The sequence below is a fragment of the Tigriopus californicus genome, chromosome 12 (genome assembly GCF_007210705.1).
Source record: "Tigriopus californicus strain San Diego chromosome 12, Tcal_SD_v2.1, whole genome shotgun sequence".
Taxonomy (NCBI): domain Eukaryota; kingdom Metazoa; phylum Arthropoda; class Copepoda; order Harpacticoida; family Harpacticidae; genus Tigriopus; species Tigriopus californicus.
Window position 1 is genome coordinate 7,208,064 of NC_081451.1, and position 21,702 is coordinate 7,229,765.

Consider the following 21,702-nt stretch of genomic DNA (forward strand, 5'->3'; position numbering starts at 1 on the left):
TTATCTATGTTAGGATTTTTTACTTGGCTTAAAGCGGCAATTTTAGATTTTCGAGTGAGCGAAACGAAACACCTATACACAAATATGGGTATTGCTTTTTTGTGTAACCAACCACAACAACTGGAGCAAAACATTTCCCACCCAACGGTAATCCCCCAAATTCTCATTTCCCACTTGACATTATTGTTTTGTGATCTTAAAAAGATCAAGTTCAAAGGAAAAATCCATCGCGTCAAGCGCAATGTTCTTCTTATGGAATTCAATATACCTTACACAATCCCTTTGCATTGGAATGGTTTTAACAAAGTTTACCGTAACTGAAAATATTTTCAGTTTTCTGCTCAGCACTGATTTTGGCATGATGGTTAGAGCATTTGATAAAAACCTACATGAAACTAGTTAACAGTGAGTTTACTTTCAAAGGCCATATTTGGCAGTTTCGAGTTCTAAATCAAGATTTCTATTTGTTTTGGGGATAAAACAAAGCGAAAATTACACTCTTCTCATTAGATTGATTCAAAATCAGATTTGGTTTTCAAGTTGATTTAAATTCTCATAAATTTGTTATTTAAATCGTGCCTACCTTAAAGCACCCACCCCTGTATGGTGTATGTTAGCTTTTCTGTGCCATCACCTACGAACGTATGATTATATTATCACTAAGGAAACGTATAATGTTTAGAATTACTTTTTCGAAGAAACAGTGTGTTTGGTGTCGAATGTCGAAAATTGATTTAGAATTTTATTAATTCAAAATTTTACGTAATTGTGTTTGTTTCTTATCGTTGTCTGTGCCATCAGATTTGATTAAACGTTTGGGAAGAAACGAGGAAAAGTCAACTTTAGTACTTTTTGGAAGTCTCTAGTCGAAACTGATTTCGAACTTTATCAATCATATTTTACGTATTCTTGGTTTTTCCTTATCGTTTTCAAAGTCTTAAAAATATCCAAAAAGTTGGAGGGGATTTACTTCATATGATAGATAGCACACAAAGTATTGTAACATCGAGCAATGGTATTCTGATTCAGTAACAAGGTATTTGAGATCACAACTGTATTTCTACTTTTGTTAACAATAACTTTGAATAAATTGATAATTAGTACATATCACTAATGGTGTGGTAGACTGCGGTAACTGGCCACATCCATGGGAATGGTGGACTCTTGCCAATCATAGAGAGCGCGGCCATCTGATCCGGCGATGGAAGGAGCCGCCCTCACCGATCCTGGGGGCAAGGACGTGGGTAAATAGGTTCGCACTGGAGCTTCTACAATCTTCACCGGAGCACTTCGATGTATATTGCGCTTATAGCTTAAAGAAAAAAAGAATTACATTTTGGACGGATGCCTTTGACTAGGTTGCGAAAAAGGAAAGGAATATATTGCGCCAGTTATTTGTTTTCATCTCCCGAAACCTTTCCAATCTGAGGGTGAAATCGGGAGGTGAAATCAAGGAGTATTTTGTCAATTACGTTAAAAGCTTTCCTTTCAGATGACTGGATTGAGCACCCAACACTTACTTGCTGTAGAGGCAGCATAAAACGATGGCGGAGATGAAAGCGAGTAGGCCTATGAGGAAGGCAATGACGATAATGCACGCCTCAATCCAATTGATTGAATCAGATGGAATCAATGTGGAACAACGCTGGAATTGAGTGCGTTTCAATTTTTTGTTTATTTCTGAACTGATTTGATATGGCTAGATTCACTCGTGTAACTAACTCACCTCGATATCCACGATATCGTACCGATCCAAAATATCCTTCAAGGGAGGATTTTGACTAAAATCCAACAATTCCTCGGCTCGTTTCAATTCCACGGAATTTTCGTTTTGAATAATTTGGAAGCATGAGCTATTAAGGACGAGGAAAGAGATCGTTAATTGTCTTTAGAACTAGTACTCGCCATTCAACACACGGTGCATGAATACCAATTATGACTTACCTGGTTCTGCCAAAGTCTAGACTTCCATCAAATTTGCTGTAGAACTCGGTCTCATAGATATTGAACTTTAAAGGCTCTGCAAACGCTTCTTGGATGTCCTTTTTGAAATCCGGGATCTTCTCCTGGACCACGGAAGGATTTCGGTTGAAAACGAACTTCATGAGCTCCGTGTCTTGCAAGACATATACCTTAAAGGAAACGAACTTCAAATTGAAAACAAAGCCATGGTTTTAAAGGTCAAATAAGAGCTTACCTTCAAGCGAGCAAAGTCTCCATTTCGAACATCGTAACGTCCATTGGTGGCCTTGATAAAGATCAAGAAGTAACCATCGGCAAATCGACCGAGAGTCTGGTTGGTTTGAAGCAATCCGGTTAATCCATCCACAAGGAAAATGTCATTGTCCAAAATTTCCAGGGTGTTTGTTCTAAACGCAAATAATATGTTCTTGTTTATGAGTTCATTTTTTTTTCAATTTCTTTCCACCCAGAAAATCCTTGAAACCTATATTCGAACTGCCAGAAAGACACAAAGCAGCCAAATGCTTCTTAACATTTTTGCCTTGCCGCTCCTGGGATTGGAATCCTCGTCTGTTCAAAAATATCAAAAGCAGTGAACTTTGTATTCTTGCATCTGATTCATCAACGAATTGTATAGAATTGGCGTATGTATTGACGTTTGAGGGTAGCTTTATTCTTTCTTCGTATTTTTCTACAATAAGCCAACTTTAGTATTAGAACGTTTCGGCTCGATATTGTCGCAACCCTGCAACGGGATGTGAAGAAAGGAACAACTAGAATTAAAAACCGGTGGGTGCTCCCAACCAAGGTAACACAGATCTGTAAGCTGACAATTTGAAAGACCATTTCCTTATCCGAATGGACTTCGATCACGCGAGGGCTACTCGACAACACTGTCCCGTGTAAGTTGCCTTAAAAATTATTTACTTTAACTTAGGCTCTCATCGCATCATTTAGCCAGGCTAAAACAGATATCCTAAATCCCACAAACTCAAGTTTGTGTGTAATGCGTTCCCCATGCTGTACCTGGGTCTGTAGTAGGTGATGTTCTCCATGCCGTAAGTGATGGGCGTTGAATCCGCATCGGCATCTACGGCTTGCAATGTAGCAATCGTGGTGTAAACCGGGGCATTTACCCGCACGCCCAAGGTCAGGTTCCTCTCCACAAAAGTGGGACTGTTGTCATCCACGTCGATTATGATGACTCGAACTTGAATCTCATCCAAGGCCTTGTATTGAAGAGGTTCACATTTTTGAATGCCTTCTTATCCTCAGGATGCTTCAAACAATGGATTAATTAGTTACTCACCGCGGGATCATAACGCTTTTCTTGGCTCTTCACGTTTCGTTCATAGGGACGAAAGCATTTGACGGTGAGCAAATGTTCCGGCTCATATTCGCGGTCCAATCGTTTGGCCACCGAAATAATGGCCGAGTTATTCTCGTTCCTCTCGAGCTTAAAAATGCCGTCATCGTTTCCATCTGATTTAGAATGAAATGAAATAAATGACTCATCCCACTGGCATTTTTTTTGGGGGGTGGGGGGGGGGAGGGTGTCATAATAATTTAGCACAAGACAAGAAACAATCAATGTCTTCAAGCACTTACAAGTGATGGCGTAATCAATTTGGCCGTTTTCTCCTTCATCTTCATCAATGGCAGTGATTTGACCGATCACCGTTCCCAATGGCAGCTCTTCAATCACTTCAATCTCCAAAGGAACGGAATTCTACAAGGAAACATTAGAAGATATGAGGCACAAAGGTCACTAGCCAGATCCAAGGCTGTTCCTTCTCACTCTCTGTCGCTCGAAAACGGGTGAGAAATCGTCCACATCGTCCACGACCACTTTGAGAAGACGGGACGTTTGTTGCGGAGGAGAGCCAAGATCGTGGATGTCGATGATTAGGGTATACTCGGATCGTTCCTCGCGATCCAGAGTGACGCGGGTACTGATAATCCCGTTATTGGGATCGATTTGGAACAATTTGCGGATGATCGTCCCATCATCGGGCAGAGAATAAATGATTTTTCCATTGGCCGTCTCCGGATCATCCGGATCGTAAGCCTCAACTTGGTAGACTTTACTCCCCGGATTGGCATTCTGAAAGCGGAGGGATTGCGTTTTACATGGTCTCCAGTACACTGAAGGTACTTAAAGCACTGAAGGTGCCGAGGCGTACCTCGGCAATGTGGGCGATATCGTTGGGCTCGGGTTTGATAAATTGAGGCACTCCGTCGTTGCTGGACACGTCCCCAACGGTGATGTATACATCCGTATCCGAAAACAATTCAATATCCCCGAAATCCAGGGCTCTAACTTTCAACACGTACGGAGTCTGGAGGAAATCATAGACCGTTTTGGAACCAATAGCCACTAGTACTCATTTGAGTGAAATCATTGGATTCCGTACCTGTCGTCCCTTGCCAGTCAAGGTTTGGGCGGTCGTTATCTCACCAGTGGTTTCATCAATGGCAAACAGTTTCTTGTCCTACGAATGGAACAAGATAAAAATTACATGTATTGTGTTTTTGATTATGCCCAAATGCAGATATATCCTCACCGCGTTGACGCCCGGTGGAAACATGTATCGCACGCGTCCACCTCCGCCCAGATCCGGATCCTCGGCCTTGACCATGGTGACCGGAGTCCCTGGAGCCGAGTTCTCCGCCACAACTGCCGAATACCTGGATTCCAAAAACTGAGGTGGCACGTCATTGACATCCGAGAGCTCCACTTGGACATTGACCAACGTGGATTTTTGGCTGGGACCGCCTTTGGGAGAATCGGTAGCAATCACTTGGACCTCGTGGATGGCTTGCGTCTCTCTGTCTAATTGGGATCTGCCATGGGGACCGGCATTGACCTGTGGACGTATTAAGGTCTTTGCTGTCAATTGATCCCCTTTTGGAACACTTTGTTGATTGACCACCAAGTGAACTTACCATGAGATGTCCCTCTTTGGGATCAATGATGAAGAAGCCCTCTCCTTGACCACTGATGGAATACGCAATTGCCCCACGATCACCGGTATCAAGATCTGTGGCCTTTACGGTCAGGATCTTGGTCAGAGGAAAGGTCGACTCCGGGATGCTGATGGCGTAGGATTCTTGTTCAAAAATCGGAGCGTTATCGTTGACATCGACCAATTGGAGCTTCACTCGGGCATCGCTGATTCTGTCCTCGGCTATGGCACGAACCTAAGGATACAGATATCAAACACCCAATAAGCCTTTATCGTTCCTCCACATCTAAAGTAACAGAACCTACCTGGAAAGTCACGTCGGGCCTTTGTTCAAAATCCAGGATCTGGTTGCTGATCACTTCACCGGTCAATGGGGATATGTCAATCAGGTTTTCCGGGTCCGAGGTCGCCACTTTCTCGAATTGGGTGATCTATAGGAAGAAATGCTCACAATCAGGTGTCTCGACCCCGGGCTTGCTAGGCCTTATCATTCGATAGTTTACCGGCTGTCCCGTAATGGGATCTTTGGCACTCAGCTTCACCAAAACATGGCCAATCGGCTGCTCCTCCTTGATCTCAAACATCAAGGTGGGATCACTGGGAGTCCAAGGATGGGCAAATTGGGGACTATCCGCTCGGAAGGCCTGAATGAAGAAAGTGACTTCGGCCTTATCCACCTGCGTGGAGGCCTGATCTTTTTCAATGGTGACCATGGTGGTAGTTTCATCCTCGCTTTCGTCCACACGACGATCTTCCTCAGCATTCATGTCTCTGACCTCAACGGTCAAGATGATGACAGCGGCCGAGTTGTGAGACAGAGGCTCCTGAACCGTGATCCGACCATCATTTGGATCAATGGTGAAGGATCGGGTGAAGTCGAAAGGACTCTTAAGGATTGGAAGAAAGGATCCTAGAGCAAATCCTCGAAAGAACAATCGATCTTGCTGTTTCGATCTTACCGGGTTGCTCAACGTGTTTCCGGTTTTGTCTCGAGCTGTGACGGGATCCACGATCTTGAATTGAAGCACCGAGTTCCGATCGTCATCGTTGGCATTCACTTGTAAAACAGTTTCGCCCACGGGAACACTTTCCAAAACGTACACGGTGTAAGATTCCTAAACAGATGGATCGAAATATGAAAGAATGGGCGAGGTTTTCTTGCTTTTTAGTTGAACGTGTTAGGTTTACTTACTTGTTCAAATTTGGGAGGTTTGTCATTGATGTCCTGAATAGTGAATCGGACAAGAGTTTCGCCAGTTTGCTTGTAGGGCGTGCCACTGTCATCCACTTGCACCTAAATTCCGTAAACATGAATGAATTAGAACAATGTTCTCTGCGTTATTTATTAATAGAATATGCCCCTTCTATGAAAAAAATAAAAAAAGGGTTCACAATACCACAGCATCGTGATCATGTCATTCATTGAGCCATATTGTCATATCTTTTAAAAGTTCTTGTTCAAACTTACCGCTTACAGGTACCGATGTTGAAGGTTAATAAGAAACAATTCTTTGGCTAATAAGTAAAAAAGCAACTTTGGAATCAAGAGTGAATTCTAGATTTCGTCGGAATAGTTATGGCTCTTTTGATTGCTCTTGAAAGGTTGCCAAATAGCCGATAAGTCGTGGGAAACGTGGTATTCCGACATATTTTGAGAGAAAAATGATTTACAACGTTGCGTTATTGAGATTTTCATCTTGAAAGGGTAATTCATCTGAAAACATCTCGTATGACAGCTTGAAATAGCTTTGAATGTTCGCATATACGAAATGATGTATACATGACTGATTGAATCTTTCCCTAATCAAGTCTAGTCTCTTATGCTTGCATGGAAATTGTAAATGTTTTAAAACCAAAAGAAAATCTCACTCGGATTTCGTAGGTATCCCCATTCCGTTGAATGTCTAAATCTGCATCCAAAGCCACCGAAATTTCTCCCGATCGAGGGTCAATCACAAAATTATCCTTGGCACCAGAGTGAATGTGGTATCTAGAAGGGGGGGAAAAACCAGCTCGATTTCCACTTCCGAACCATGCCTCGACAATCAATAAATCGTTCGAAATATAAATACCTCAATTGTGCGTTATCGCCATCTGGATCAGTGGCCGAAACTTGAGCCACAGCTTCCCCCTTGATGGCGTCTTCTTTCACCATAAACTCGTAGAGAGGTTGCTCAAAGAGCGGCTTCTCGTTACTTATGGATCCCACTTTCACCACCACGGCCACATCATTAGAGAGAGGTGGTTTGCCGCCATCGGTGGCTCGTACAACGATCTCGTAACGACCTTTCTCGGTATCGGTCTCTTCGGCTGGCTGAACGAACGACATTTCTCCTGAATCAACAAAAGTGACAATGGCACTTAATCATAATGGTCTTCCTCGAACGTCACGGGATTTAACAAGCAGCACGAACCTGTCAGAGGGTCAATCTTGAATACAGTGGACTCCGAATTGATGGAATGAATGTTGTAGAAGATCTTCCCGCCCCCTTGGGCGGGTCCGTCGACGTCTCGAGCTTGAATGATGAGAGGCACGTCGAATACCATGGCATGCTCTTCGACCACTCGCAAATATTCGTCCTGGTCAAAAATAGGGTAGTTGTCGTTGACATCTTGCACTCGAATGTGCAAAGCCGTGGTTGAGACCTGCAAAGAATGGCAAAAATCCATCTATTTTTTCTATTTGGTCTACTTTAGAAGATCCTAAATGCTAAATGCTGGACGGATCCTTGCCTGCTCGCCACCATCAGTTCCAGTGAAGGTGAGTACGAATGTTTGTTGGGTCTCAAAATCGAGACAGTGGAGTAAATCTGCACCACAGGGTGCGACAGATATTTCTCCCGTAATTGGATTGACGTCAAATTTCTCCGATCCAAAGCCATTCAAGCCGTATTCAACCTGACCAAAACGACCGGAATCGGCATCAAGTGCTGTTATTGAACCTGGACGGTAGAAAATCCATTAATGAGTGGTGATTATGTTTTCAGTTTTTTTTTTGAAAAAATACATGAAAAGGCTTGCTTACCAATTCCTGAGCCTGGAGAGAGATCTTCTGGGATTTCAAAAGCATAAATTGGCTGATCAAAGATGGGTGAATTGTCATTGGCATCAGTGACAATCACATTAACAGTAACACTGGACATGATCTTGCCACCTTGAACGGCATTCACATTGAATACAAAGTTTCTGCCTTGCTCTGACTCATAGTCCAAACGTGCTGGGTTTGCTACCCGGATGATCACTGGTGTCCGGCCTTGAGCTCTTGTTGGGTAAACTGTAAATACGCCATCTGAGTTGAGCACATTTTCCAATATCAGGTCATATTCTGAATTCCTTGAGATATCTGCGTCATTCACTTGGATATTAAGGTCTGGCAATGGAGTATCCGCACCTGAGGATAGGTGAAAATTTAAGGATACGAGACAATAAAGCTTTTACACTTCAGTTGCAACTCACCAACATCTTCTGGGACTGCCACAGTAAAGTTAGCGCCATTGAACTCTGGAATTTCATCATTTTGATCTGTGACCACCACAGTCACGTTACTGACAGCTTCATCTCCATAAACTCCATTCTCTACAATTTCTCGGGCTCGAACTTGAAAGGCATACAGGCCTCCCTGAGCCAAAATGACCTGAAATATCATGGTTTGGTTTGGGTTACTTTGAATCCTTTAAACAAAATCGCACTAAAATACAATTTACCTCCATCTCCCTGTCCAGATTTGTGGTGTCAGACTTTCGCAAAATGGTTGAAAAAACTCCATTCTCAGACTTTTCTGGTGGGTCCAGCACAAAGAAATCTTGAGTATCACCCACTATCGAGAGTTCAATGTCTCTCGGCTTACCAGTGTCACCGTCCCTCGCAAGGATTTGAAATATTGACGTCCCCTGAAAAAGTCCATTTTTATTTGTCGCATCCTGTATCATTCAAGTCTGGTACTTATCCGAAAAAGGGCAACAGACCGACGGCGTGTTTTCTTGAACCGTGGTGGAATAAGGAGCATTCATGAAGGTTGGGATCTGGTCTTGAATGTCCCCGACGTTAATAAACACGTTTGTGGTGGCTGACAGGGGATTTTCTCCTTCGGAAGCCGAATCCCGAGCCTTGAGAATCATGTTGTACGACGAGCGTTCCTCGTGGTCTAAGGGTCGTTTCAAGGAAATCACTCCCACATACGACCCGGTTGACAACTCCTGCGAAACGAATAAGCCTCATTTTCAATCGGAGGATTTTGCAATATTCACCGTCTTGCATTGAATCAGTCTTCTCTTGTTGCATTTCAAATATATAACGTGAGGCAAACAATGGCGCGCTTCGAATTTCAAATTAGTGGTGTCTGCAAAAGTCTCATGTTAGGTTCTAATCGGATTCACAAAAGTACAAGGATGCTCCCAAAAAATCCCTTGCGATAAAAAATGTTAAAACATGAACGCAAAAATGAATTCATCATCTCACACATCCCATACTCAAAAGGTTACACATTTGTAGAGGAAGGGAGAACTGTCAGAAAATCCTTTGAGGTCTCTATTTATATGGAATCGAGCAAAGAATATAATAGTGTTTGAGGGTGAACATAATGCTGGGTCTCCCTGCAAATGGACTCGAAAAGCTGAAGTGCACCAACCAAGAATCTATTGTAGATATCTTAATACTAGCGATTTTTGTCACAATGCAAACTCGCAAAAGACGACGATACCAACATGAGATATAAAAAAAGCACCCGAAACAATTTCTCACCCGAGCTTCCACTGCAAACGTCTCGCAAACTCCATCTCTCGATTCGGCTTCTTCGCATTCCAACGTGATTTTGGCATTTTCGTTCTTGTCAGCATCCGTGATGGCGATAGAGGTGAACACCACTTCTCCAACAGGCACCGTCTCATTCAACGTGAAACGGTAAGGTGCACTTAGGAACTCAGGAGCATTGTCATTCTTATCCAAGACTAGGGAAAAGACGACACACAACCGTCATTGATTTTTCAAGTCAAGATATCACACACATGATGAGAGCACACCCACTCATGGAGAACCGGTTTAGCAGAGAAAATATGCAAATTTTGTTACCTAGAATCTCGCGTCGGAAAGGGATCAAGTTGAAAGCCTCATCCTGAATGGTGATGACCACTTCAATACGCTCCGCAACCTCGCGATCCAAAGCAGTGCGCAAGGTAATGCCGCCAGTGGCTTTGTTGATGCTGAAGTAATCCCCACTGATGGTGTAGAACACCTGTGATCCCTCGGGATCCTCTCCTTTGAGCGTGTACACCACGGATCCCACTGGAGTGTCTTCAGGGAGCTCAAATCCTAATAAATCTCCCCCTGCCAACAAGAAGGACACCCACGGTCAAAACATGTTCTTGTGCTCAAATTGTACTCGATGACAGTTAGAGCAGTGCAAATAATGCAAATGTTTCTTTCTTCTTGTTCAATGTATTTTTTTTTTTGGGGGGGGGAGGGAAATGGTTTATTTTAAGGATTTTGGAGATCCTCCCTAGGGTAGTCATTTATCAAACTAAATTCCGATTCATTTGGAGTATTGGCTTTTTGTTGCATATTTTTCTTTAAACTTGATTTGTTCTTTAACGGACATTTTTTAACCTCGATAAAAACTTGATCTCAAATACTTGCAACTCTGTATTTGTTGTTTTTTCGCGCCTAGTTGCATTACTTATAGCATTTTTTGCCACTCTTATGCGCAACTTTACGCTGATCCACAATTGATTAATCATCTTACCTGGGGTTAGAATTGGTGGCTGATTGATGGCGTTTGAAGGGCCGATCCCAGTTTGAGGTTGTCGCACTGCTCTAATAGGAGCATTGGGCGGAGGTTGGAAGGGTCTTGAGGTCGGTCTGGATGGAGGAGGTTGGAAGGGTCTTGAGGTCGGTCTGGATGGAGGAGGTTGAAGAGGAATTTCCGTAAGGCTGGGTGGTGGCACAATTTCCGGTTCAACTTCCGGTTGCAGAGGTACGTCCGGCCGAGGTTGAGGCCGAGGTCGTGGTCGCGGTCGGTTTTGAGGTCGAAAGGGGTTCAACGAGGGTCTAGTCAGTGGCGGCGGATCGTTGATGATCTTGGACTCAGCCTCGTTACCCGGAGATCCGGATTCACTCTCAGTCGGAACAATATTGATTTCATTGGAGGCAAAAACCGGTTGATTGGGCAAAACACGACGACTCTTTATGCCAACAATCTGCGGTCGAGGCGGTCTTTGAGCCCCGTTGGAGTCAAATAGCGAGGTTTCCTCCGGCGGAGGCGGTCTCCGAATGATGGGCTGTCTCTGGCGATTACTCGGCCGAAAGCGCCCAAAACTGGGCGTCACTTGAGCACTGCATAACGTCAATGTGAGAAGATGAATCACTAAGAATTGTATTGGCCGCATTTTGAGGGTGATTTTTCGAGCTAGTATATATTTTAAGACATGACAGGCACAGGTGAGGCGGTCTCCATCGCGACTGTTGCACATGTAAGTTTCTCTCTGGGATGGTCTGTACGTATATGTGCGTGTGTGTGAGTGAGTGAGTGAGTGTGTAGTCGAATTGGTGGCGGTGGTGGTGGTGGATTCCAACAGACTGGTCTTCTTCCTCTCTTTCTTTACCTGGGTTGTGTTGGAAGAACCATCCATATCCATTGGTTTCCCTCGACTTGGGCATGGATGGACTGCTTCACCTGTGAAACGGATTGGCCCCAACTTGGTCAGGTGAACACGACGAATATCAAAAACGGAGGAAGGCGCATATTTCTCGCCTCTAGCCAATCAACCGCACGTTGTTGTCCGGTGTCCATGGTCCATGAACAAAAAGGTTGCCTCAAGGAAATCAACGAGGAGGACCAGAGCCAGCCAAGAAGTAACATCTTACCCTCTGTGATCTTTCTTGCTGGCTTAAAAGTTCACAGATTTTGCAACGTAATACAAAAAATGTCATTGAATGTATGAAAACAAAGTACATGTATAACAAGAAATGATCGATACTTGGTATATCGACGAGTTGGTCGAAGAAACCCTTTAAGATAGGGCGGGTCGGGGATTTTAGACAAATATACTGAAATGTTCATTCATGTTCAATTGTTGTTAGGGAGAGCGTTTATTTTACGTGTTCAAAAAAGGGGTTTGTCTAGAAATGAAATATCTAGTACTGAAATTTGTTGTGGCGAAAATAGATTCACCGAAAACGTCAAAAAAGTATGTTTCTAGAAATTAACATCACCCAGTTAAATGACCCAAAGCAAAAGTCAGAACTTATCAATGATGACTGCGGTGAATATCTGAAAGTGTGTTTTAAAGTACTCCATGTACTTTTGAAAATAATTAAAACAGATTTGTTTTAGCTAGCTTGGTGTACTAATTTGTAAAGGTTGTTGCTTCTGTTGAAGGAAATTTCAACCAATTGAACGGGTGAACGGGTGAAGCATCGATGTGTCACTTCTGTCAAAAGGCATCTATGTATGTAATCGTTCAAATTGTATGGCTTGGGCAGAAGTATTTTTTTTTCAAAAGCAATTTGCATAATCTTACGCTTCAAAAGCTACTGCACGTACCAGGTTCAGAGAGAATTAGTGGAATTCTAGAACTCTAGAAGCAAAGAATCTATTTTAAGAGAACACGAATGGGAATCAAAGCCTCACTAGGGTTACTAATGCACGTATTCGAAATTCAGGATTTCATCAAAAGGAAATGCGACAATTTTGAACTCAAGTCGTCCGATTTCCCTTATACAGTCTTTGAGTTCGCTTGTTCTAAAGGAATGTGCAAAATCGCAATAAAAAAATTTTTGGGCTTCACATTCTTTACCTTAAGCATTAATTCTTCCCAGAACCTACTGATCATAAGATTGAACAAACAAATCGCAATTTTTTCTTCATTTCCTAAATCTTCTTTCTTTGCAAGTAGGGTTAATTTGTAAAATTTAAGATTAATACTTTTCAAGGCATTTCTTTTATAAAAGATCTTGATCTAGAATTACCAACGATTATTTCAATGAATGTCAAATTAATGATTTACAAATTTTCAATGTTAAGCAAACTCAGATTTTCCATCAGAACTTTCCGTAGATATAGAGTTTAAAATCATATCACATTTGATTATGGTTTCGATTTCACAATCTATTTCGAAATTTGCCGAAGACGAATTTTGCCATTTTTTATCGCCTTTTATACAATAGTTCACAGTATCAAACTCGGTGAAGCCATTTCCTGATCAAGCCCAACAATGATACAAAAATAAATAGTGTCTAAGAAAAACGAGAAGAGTAACAACATAACTTACATAGAGGAGGGGCGAGAACGTATTGAAAGTCCGGATTGTATAATGGTTGCTATCTAATATCTCAGCAAGTATTCGTCATGGTTCGTCATAGTTTGAAGGAATGTTGAAAAGGATTTAATTTCGCCAAAAGTATGTTGGAATCATATGAACTGGGCCAACGTTGGAGGTGGACTGAATTTGATTAGAGGAAAAGATATGTGGGACTGACAATCCTTTTCCCAATTGGGTTGAGGACGATCTCTTCGTTGAAACAATTTTTTAACCACATCTTAAAAGGGATAGTTGAGGTGATTAAATGGATTCTAGAGTTGTCGAAAAATATCGTTTTGCAGCCAAAAAAACCCCGGCAACTTTTGGTCTAAAAACTAGCAACTTTACCGTTTGAGCCATTGCAATGGTTTGATAATTTTGACACATTTTGTTTTAAATCTTGGCGGGATACTTTATTTCCGGAACGAATGACGTGAAACTTAAATTCAAACCTTTTAATGAAGTATTGGTTAGACTTACAAAACTATGGCGTGGCACATGAGACAGATTTATGTGATTAAATAACTTGAAATTCCAGTCATCGAGTATTCCCTTGGAGCATTTGATAATATTGTCCTATTTATGGCATCAGAGATTATCAAATACACAAAAGCAGTACAGCGGGGTACCACAAGCTTTCTTTCCTTGTCCTTGGTTTGATCTTTAAAGGTTCATCCTACCTTTGGCTGCGCTGAGGGGGGGTGAACCTGTGAAAAGGGCTTCTAGCATTTGTGCTTGATCACAAAAGAGGGCCACTTGTCTGGCTTCCATGACAATTGCATGGCGAGCTCACAACCATGTTGACCATCTACGTCCAAAGTTCAAGTCCCGAATAAGTAAATGACATTGGGAATGGCCAATGTCTTGAGATTACTTCTCCTGAACATTGGGGTCCTCTCAGCATCCTTGCCCTCTCCCCAGTCCGCCAATTCAATGCGGAATCCAGTGAAGGAGCACGTGTGCAGCTTGTTCTTTTATGTGGATCCATATTTGTGGAGACAAGTTAATGTCTTGGAACGTAAGTGAGCAGGCAAATTGCTGAGGTTGGGTGAGTTCAATGGGAAAAAACGGTCTTGATATCACGAAACCTAGTCACAATGCTGCGTTTTTAAGTGTCTGCTTTGCTGACGGTATATCTTGATTACAGAATCGAATGTGACCGCTACACGCCTTCGACTGAAAAGGCTAATGTCAGAAATGGTTACAGAAGCCAACGCTATCTACTCACTGGCTGAATTCTATGGGGATGGGCACAAGATTCATAAAGGAGTCAAGTTCCAGTTGTCGCATTACATCATAGATGAATCCCCATGTGATTTCCATCCTAGGTGAGCTCCATGTCTTAGGTTTCATTTATTATAAAAGACACTCAATGCAAAATAAAATCTTTGTTGATTCAATTTATCATCCCCACTATCATTATTGACGAAGTCAATCATAATCCATTTTATACCATCATGTATCTATTTATCAGACCTCAGAAAAAAGTTGATACCTGAAAAACACATTTTAGCTTTTTTCTTAATCCTTTTGGACAACAGAATTTTTCCAAATTTCCAATATTCTCACCTTTTTTAGCACTTTTTCTATTTTTTTCTGACATTTTTTCGACTTTTTATTAATATTTTTCAGTTTTGCCCTTCCATTGACATTTGGGCCCTTATCTCCTTCCTTCTCAACTTGTTTCCCTTTGTTTGGGACCTTTTTATTTACTTTTGTGGAGCATGCACGATTTGGCTCGTCCAGATGTTGCTATTTAAATTTCATATACCAAAAAAATTGAACATCAAATTCAACTTCCTTTTTTGGGTTTTGTTTTTCTCCGTCCCTTTTTCCCCACCAGAGGATGGGGAAATGACACTTTATTATTCGAACCACTTCATTTTGGCCAAAAATCGCTTCAAATTTGAGGCCTAATTCTTCACTTCGTTTTAAAGCTGATCGATTTTTTCATTTACTCATCCCTGTTGGTTCTATGACGTCCATTAGATTGTCTCTCAATCTCATTTTTTGTTGGCCAATTGGCCACTTCTCATGTACCTAGTAAAAGAGATACCTCTTGTCCACTCCCACAATTCGCCTTATATGGGTCTCAGTCACCCCTAACTCCCTTAAGATAGCACTAATGGACGTGGAGGATCCTCATAAATAGTGCCTTGGACAATCTCACGTACTGAATTCAAGGCTATTTCTGCCTCTTTGATGGACCTTTGATCGACTGGTAGTCAAGGTCTGAATCCTCCAGGGTCACACTGATGGCTTAGGCAGCCCTTTTGTGCTTAGTGAGTAAGTCAGAAATGCTGTGATTGTCTAGACCAATGAGAATCCAAAGTAAGGTGGCGTGCCTGGTCCATGATTCCGGTCCAACGAAACCATTTGGAGCAGATATTGCAAAACACAAAGTTTTGACATTGTACGAAACTATCCTGAAATAAAATTTTGATGACCTAGCTCTTGCTAGTCTTCTAGACTTCTAGACTTCTAGACTTGCTAGTTCGGTTCAAATTGACGATGGATTTAAATAGTGCTCGCTGTTTTTGCTGAATGAGAAATTGGGTACTATCAAAACTGTAAGCATTCCATTGTGAAGAGGCATTTGTGGGGAGCACTAAAACTGAGTTCCTTTCGTCGATGTTCATTTCGAAATAAACTACGCCAGCTTTTAACTTCCGTTGTAGAAGAATCATCTTACTGGTTTGTTTTTTTCAACAAGATGCATGTTTTCATTTAGTGAAATTACATTTGGATCAAATGACCTTGAGGTTTAATGGACCTTGTTTCAGGGATCCCTTTGGCAAGGTAGTGGATTGTCAGGAGCCAAATATTCCCATGTCCGATCTGTGTCAAGAGCCGATCTTGTGCAAACACAACATGACCTACAATGTGTTCTGCAATGACATCCGGACGATGCGCTTCTACCTTCACTTGTTCTCCGCACAAGATCACGCACCGTTTTGTCTCTCCTATGCATTGACCTACCGACAAATGAACGACTTCCAGGGCGTGGCATGGATCAAGGTACAACTTTGATAGGGTCGTTTATTTGAATTCACTAAAGTTTACTTCCATTTACTTTGCCATCAAGTTCTTCAGTTTTTCTAAGCTTGCCACTATTATCAGTAGCTGCTTCAAATTCGTTTGATTGTGAGAAGTTTAATGAGTAAGATAGTGCACGAAAAACACTGAAAAGCCACTCCTATTGATTTCATGTTTCATGTTTACGCTCCAGGGATATGATTCAAGGATGACTCAATCCACCACAAACTTTGGATATTGCGCCCAAAACGATGCTCATTGCATGACTCCTTTCTACTTCAGAAATACAGGGGTGGTCAACATGAAGGTAATCCTCGATCACTGAAAGGCTCACAATTCGATGCAACGGTGTCGAAAATGGGTGACTTGATTCACTTGGGCAGACTTTTCGGGTCAAGCTGTCAGGGCGGTTGTATTTTAACTAATCGAATTATTCAAATGTGCTTCCTCAATTCCCCAGGTGAAGTAATGGAAATTCAAGGAAGAGTGTAGTGATTTTAGGCATTTTGTGGCGAGAGAATTCAAACAATCATCACACCCAACTCTCACTGGATTTTAAATTGTCGAGTTTGTTGTTTTAGAAAACTTAAGCATAAAACTTTCATTTTTTGTGGAATTTTATCCCAGTACTAATATCTTGGCTCAATATCAGAACAGTTTATGCTTCTACCAGCCGACAAATTGAAATAAATGACAAATTAATTCTGTCTAGTGCAGGTTGGATGTGATGTTTGTCTCAATTCTCCATCCAAATGGCCAAAATCAGGGTTGCCACACTATTTTTTTTCTCTTGAATTTCCCTTACTTCACATGGTCAATTGAGTGATTGATCGTTAGGAAGTACCCATAATTGTAGTTACACTTTGCGTTATCCGACCTTGCAAAATTAAAATGTCACAAATTCAATTTATTTTTGACAAGCCGTAATCCAGTTTTAACTTTTATTGACAACTCAAACTGCCACATATCCAAGAAAAAAACATGGAATTCAGAACCGACTTGTGTTGTGCAATTTTTGTGACATTTATTGCAATGCTACTATTTTTTAGATGGCTTCTGAAGTATTTCACGAGGGTGGAGCAAAAAATGTCTTTGTCCATGAAATTGGCCACAGTCTTGGCGCCAAACACGACGATGAGATCGACAAAGGTTGCTCCAAATATGGCCGCAAGGATGATTTACACTTCTTGATGACCTCGGATGTCCTGGTAAGTATAATAACCTATGCTTGAAGCTCAGATGCAGGGCAGCGAATAAGAAATGACTCAAAACTTCATAAAAGTCAAACTTCATAAAATGATTTTAGCAAGGTCAAAAAGACCTTATAAAAAATCTGCTGTTTTAGTCGCATTAAATTATGTTACATCATCAAACACGAATTGACTTTTTATGCTTTATCCTAACTCAAATTGGCCCATTCTTTCAGAACTTGTCTTTGAATCTTGTCTTTTCATCAAAGCAATCCAATTTTTGCTCCGGAATTATTGATATTATATTCAAGACTGAAATCGAATCTGAAATGACTCAGCCCAAGTGAATGCGTTGCTCTTTGGCTGCAGCTAGGGACCCTGGATGCAGAGACCCGCGAGATTGAGTATACGTCATCCAATTCGAGCGATATGATTGGCTGCCAAATATCAACGAACATGGACTTTGTTTGGAAACATTCTCAAGAGGGAGTCAGTTCCTTCTAAAAAGACCTAAAATGTTTGTATTGCATAAGAAGGCAAAGCTTTGAATGGTTTATGACAAATATGATTCACCTTGGGTTCAATCAACTTATTTTACAGCATTAAACTGTCCTCTGCCATTAAAATTGCATCAGTGTGGTATTTCTCAATAAAATATAGTTGTCACTCTGATTTCTTGCGTGCTGCCAGTGTCAATTTGGAGTAATGCGCTTCAAAAGACAGAGTACAACCATTTTAACAAAAAACATTGTTAAATATAAAAGGCACTTGTTTCTTGAGAGACTCAAGAAACTGAGACTGAAGATGCCATAATGTTAATTTGAATAATGGAGTGAAATATGTTAGCAATCTAATCTTATGAAAAATTGGGTTCAGAAAATATTTAGGAAGTAACAAAGCTATTCTTAATGAACTAAAATCCCATATCCACGAATCAGCTTGTCTTTGAGTAAAATTTCGCAGTGTCCTTGAAGAAAATATTCAATGATACTTGACATGACAGTACTCTTTCTTATACAGCGCATCAATTCAAAATCTGTTTGGAAACTTTTTAGTTCATCTGATTGCTTACTTTTTTGAAGTGGAGCCACTTGTCAAACCTCGCTCGTCTCTGACCAGGGTCTCTAGCTACATCAACCATCTTGAGGTTTATCGAACAAAGTTTAACAATTACAACCTTTTCTTAAAATAAATCCAGTAAGCCCTCATTCATATTATTTTATCGTTCTATAACACAAAGGGGCATTTGTGTATGTTTATGAAAAATGGGACAATTTGAAACCTTGAGCCCTAATAGATCCAAAAAGCAAGAAGAAGGATTATTTGCCATTTTCACAGCTTTTTTGAGTATTAACAATGAACTCGGTTGTTGAGTATTTTTATTAAAATTGCCCTCTTCTTAAATAGAAAATCATTGAAGGAAATACGTCCAAAACCTTATCAACGTGCGCCATGAGAGACATTGGCAAAAACCTAGATCGCATGACTTGTTGGCAGACCAGGAGTGGTTCAGATGATTATCGCGAATCTCAACCTCACCATGAGCCCAATTGCGAATATTTCGCCAGGCGAACCGAGAGGTCCAATTGCCTCCGTTTGGAACGAGCCAAGAATGGACTCGTTAATATCATTTGGAGTGAGTACTTTTACTATTTGTTGCTTGCCATTAAGGAATGAAAACCACACCTATTCAGCACGGTTGAGTCCAATTGTATTTTCCAGCTGTGGCTTTTGTATCAGTATTGCTTGGCCTCGGGATCGTGCTGCTGAGGCTACACGCCACTTTCAGCTGTTTGGAGGTCCTAGTGCACAGGGTACAACGCGAAAACATCAATCACGATATGAGGAATGAGGTGTCGGTCATGAACTTTGGCATTGGGAACTATTGGAAGATGAGCGACGCCACTCTGAACGCCATCTAGTGGTCGACAACTTATCTTCACAAGCTATCCGGACTGAGGTTGTGCCACATGACGGTGGTCTCCTTGGGGATCTGAATGGCCTTGTTCCAATGCTCCTCACCCGAGCCCTTGGCCAACATGGAACTGCCGAGAACAACGAACCCAATGTCTTTATCTGGAAATGGAACGAAAACAAACCACCCGAAGGCATGCTATTACATTGAACAAATTGAACAAGTGTTGATTCAGATGTTTTCTGAGCACCTCTGTCGAGCATGTTGGTGGCTTCCACCACTTGAATGGCGATACCCATCTCTTTCATGGACTCAATGTCCACTTTGAAATTAAACGATTGGTTGAAGGCCACTTCATCCGATGAAACCTTGATGACGTCCGTCTTCTTGATCTTGATGGTCTTCAAATTCTGTTGTAGGCACACTTTCACATAGCATTTGTTTAACCCTTGGGCCCACGACTAAAATGAAAGAAAAGGCCGTGAGGCAATTTCCTCTTTCTATGTACATTCCGATCGAAAAGTGCATTATTGCCAAATAGAGGGCGCTCTTGGAAGGAACGACAGCGTTAGGAGGCCGGCTCGTCTATATGTAAAATGAACCATGAAACGGCATCTTTCCATCCCGCTTTGTTTGATTCGAAATCGCTTTGTTATTGAGATCCAATAAAAGCATTTAGCTCACCTCTAAACCATCGCATTGGTAAACAGCGACGGTGAGTCGCTCCAACGTTGGATTTGCACACAACGAGATCTTCACCCGAGGCGTTGCTCCTTCCTCCTCTTCGTCGCTTTGGTCTTGAACGAGTTCAGTAAACACCTGGAAAAAGAAACGAAAATAATTGTTTTGGAGATCTGTTAACGAAAATGCTCCACACGCTGAGCTGAGACATTCCAGTCCTTGGAACTTGATTTTCTTGAGCACTTGGTTTAAGAACGTACTATGGATACACTTCAAAGGACAAAATGTAGTAAATGGCTTAGGGTACAGATGATTAACAATATTAACATAGCATGATCACACCTATTGGGGCCAAGTCCATGGGAACAGAAAATGATTTGATGTATCAAATCTTTACCGACGAGTGCACCAATGCCCAGTTTTTCCGTTGCAGAAAAGTGCAGGAAAAACGCATTGCAAAAAAGTTTTAATGAAAGATGGAAAGAAAGGAGAAATAAAAACGAAAACTGCGAATAATAGTTATCCTATTTCAAAGCTAGAAGACCTTTCCACAAGTTCGACCTTGAGTGCTCACTGTGAGCTCATTTTTCCTCATAATCTCCTTTGTCTATCAAGCGACCGTGGTGACAAGGCAACCTTAGTACGTCAGTGAGTTCAAACCACTTGGTCTGAAACCATAGCCCATCGAGATGGCTCATGTTCAAACCATGATATTACGGTCGTGGTTGGTTCAATTCCTTCAGCCAGAAGGTCCAATCAAGGGTGGCTGATGTGTTGTAAGTAGTAAGTAATCAAGGCAGGCGTTGCTTGTATTCTTCCTACCTCAAAGGAATCTTTGGGTGGATGTCTCATGGGTTTGAGGACCACGCCAATGCGAGCGGGTTTTCTATGGCCTCGATTTCCCAGAAAATTGATTCTCAACGTTCGATGGGGAAGGTCAGATCGCGATACCTTGGGAAGAAAATGAACGTGGGAGCATAATTCATTAACTGGAAGTCATCTCCCCGTTCCAGGCACACACCTGGGAAGGCTAGGAACGGAGACGGCAAACTCACCGGAAAGAGATATGTCTTGTGGCTGTCTTTTTGGGTGTATGTTCCGTTAATGAGACTCCTTTCATCGGGGAGCAGAGTCAAGCTGAGTGAGGCAACGAATAAGTGAGTGAGTGAGTTGAGTGGAGGAAAAAACGAAACTTTTTATCAGTTATGCTTAGTAGGTACGTCAATTCTGGAGGACCTTAGTACTTGGAATGAGAAAAGTTAGTCTGAAATTGATGATTTTATTTTCGTAAGAACCTTTAAACGAAGAATCATTCAGGGTCATTGAAAATGTAGGTACCTTTTTGAGAAAGGTACCGCGGAAAAAGTTCATAATTCAACTCTTTTCTTCCGGTACAAAAGGGGCATCACGTTTCATCTTGTACTACTGAGGATTAGAGTTCCAAAAAGTGATGACTAAGTCCGCTGAATGATTTTGTCTTGCCCGGCGTGAGAATATCTAAATATATGAGTCGAAACATTTGCCATAAATCAAGAATCGGGGTCGACATGTCGTTAATTGCCTCTTTCAAACGTAGTGAAATCAATGAAAAATACGTACTTCAATTGAGTGATTCAGAGTTGAGACCATCCAACCATTTGTATCTACTTAGAAAGCTC

General features: G+C 41.6%; 3 protein-coding genes across 4 annotated transcripts in view; 1 reads left to right on the forward strand and 2 right to left on the reverse strand.

Annotated features, from left to right (window-relative positions):
* Window positions 1–1,039: 1,039 nt before the first annotated feature.
* Window positions 1,040–11,403, reverse strand: LOC131892036 (cadherin-23-like). The gene is made up of 28 exons (XM_059241760.1): window positions 10,666–11,403; window positions 9,996–10,250; window positions 9,669–9,874; window positions 8,894–9,124; window positions 8,633–8,818; window positions 8,385–8,562; window positions 7,954–8,319; window positions 7,662–7,870; window positions 7,343–7,574; window positions 7,001–7,262; window positions 6,798–6,918; window positions 6,121–6,222; window positions 5,888–6,043; window positions 5,432–5,815; window positions 5,234–5,359; window positions 4,909–5,163; window positions 4,527–4,829; window positions 4,377–4,454; window positions 4,146–4,301; window positions 3,761–4,066; window positions 3,571–3,691; window positions 3,272–3,444; window positions 2,989–3,191; window positions 2,198–2,369; window positions 1,945–2,132; window positions 1,727–1,853; window positions 1,521–1,645; window positions 1,040–1,312 (listed from the first exon to the last, which is right to left on the reverse strand). Exons 1-28 carry the CDS (start codon window positions 11,390–11,392, stop codon window positions 1,111–1,113), a joined length of 6,150 nt encoding a protein of 2,049 aa, XP_059097743.1. The 5' UTR covers window positions 11,393–11,403; the 3' UTR covers window positions 1,040–1,110.
* Window positions 11,404–13,814: 2,411 nt separating this feature from the next.
* Window positions 13,815–19,370, forward strand: LOC131892142 (disintegrin and metalloproteinase domain-containing protein 10-like). The gene is made up of 7 exons (XM_059241916.1): window positions 13,815–14,240; window positions 14,370–14,550; window positions 16,006–16,240; window positions 16,452–16,565; window positions 17,308–17,466; window positions 18,856–19,084; window positions 19,171–19,370. The coding sequence occupies exons 1-7, from the start codon at window positions 14,063–14,065 to the stop codon at window positions 19,368–19,370; spliced, it is 1,296 nt and encodes a 431-aa protein (XP_059097899.1). The 5' UTR covers window positions 13,815–14,062.
* Window positions 19,371–19,387: 17 nt separating this feature from the next.
* The window catches only part of LOC131892141 (synaptotagmin-15B-like), a 14,899-nt gene continuing 12,584 nt past the window's right edge, over window positions 19,388–21,702 (reverse strand). For both annotated transcript variants that reach the window (XM_059241915.1, XM_059241914.1), the window contains exons 11-15: window positions 21,100–21,181; window positions 20,867–20,995; window positions 20,048–20,182; window positions 19,614–19,824; window positions 19,388–19,524 (exon numbers count right to left, since the gene is read on the reverse strand). In XM_059241915.1, the coding sequence (XP_059097898.1) occupies window positions 19,388–19,524; window positions 19,614–19,824; window positions 20,048–20,182; window positions 20,867–20,995; window positions 21,100–21,181 (694 nt within the window). The remainder of the gene's footprint in view (window positions 19,525–19,613; window positions 19,825–20,047; window positions 20,183–20,866; window positions 20,996–21,099; window positions 21,182–21,702) is intronic.

Coding starts and splice junctions, on each gene's coding strand:
- LOC131892036 (XM_059241760.1), bottom strand. CDS start 11,392: ATGTGCAACAGTCGCGATGGAGACCGCCTCACCTGTGCCTGTCATGTC. Junction 10,251..10,665: donor GCCACCAATTCTAACCCCAG/GTAAGATGATTA, acceptor TCTTGTTGGCAG/GGGGAGATTTATTAGGATTT. Junction 9,875..9,995: donor TTTCCGACGCGAGATTCTAG/GTAACAAAATTT, acceptor TCTTTTCCCTAG/TCTTGGATAAGAATGACAAT.
- LOC131892142 (XM_059241916.1), top strand. CDS start 14,063: ATGACATTGGGAATGGCCAATGTCTTGAGATTACTTCTCCTGAACATT. Junction 17,467..18,855: donor TGATGACCTCGGATGTCCTG/GTAAGTATAATA, acceptor CTTCTTAAATAG/AAAATCATTGAAGGAAATAC. Junction 19,085..19,170: donor ACTCGTTAATATCATTTGGA/GTGAGTACTTTT, acceptor TGTATTTTCCAG/CTGTGGCTTTTGTATCAGTA.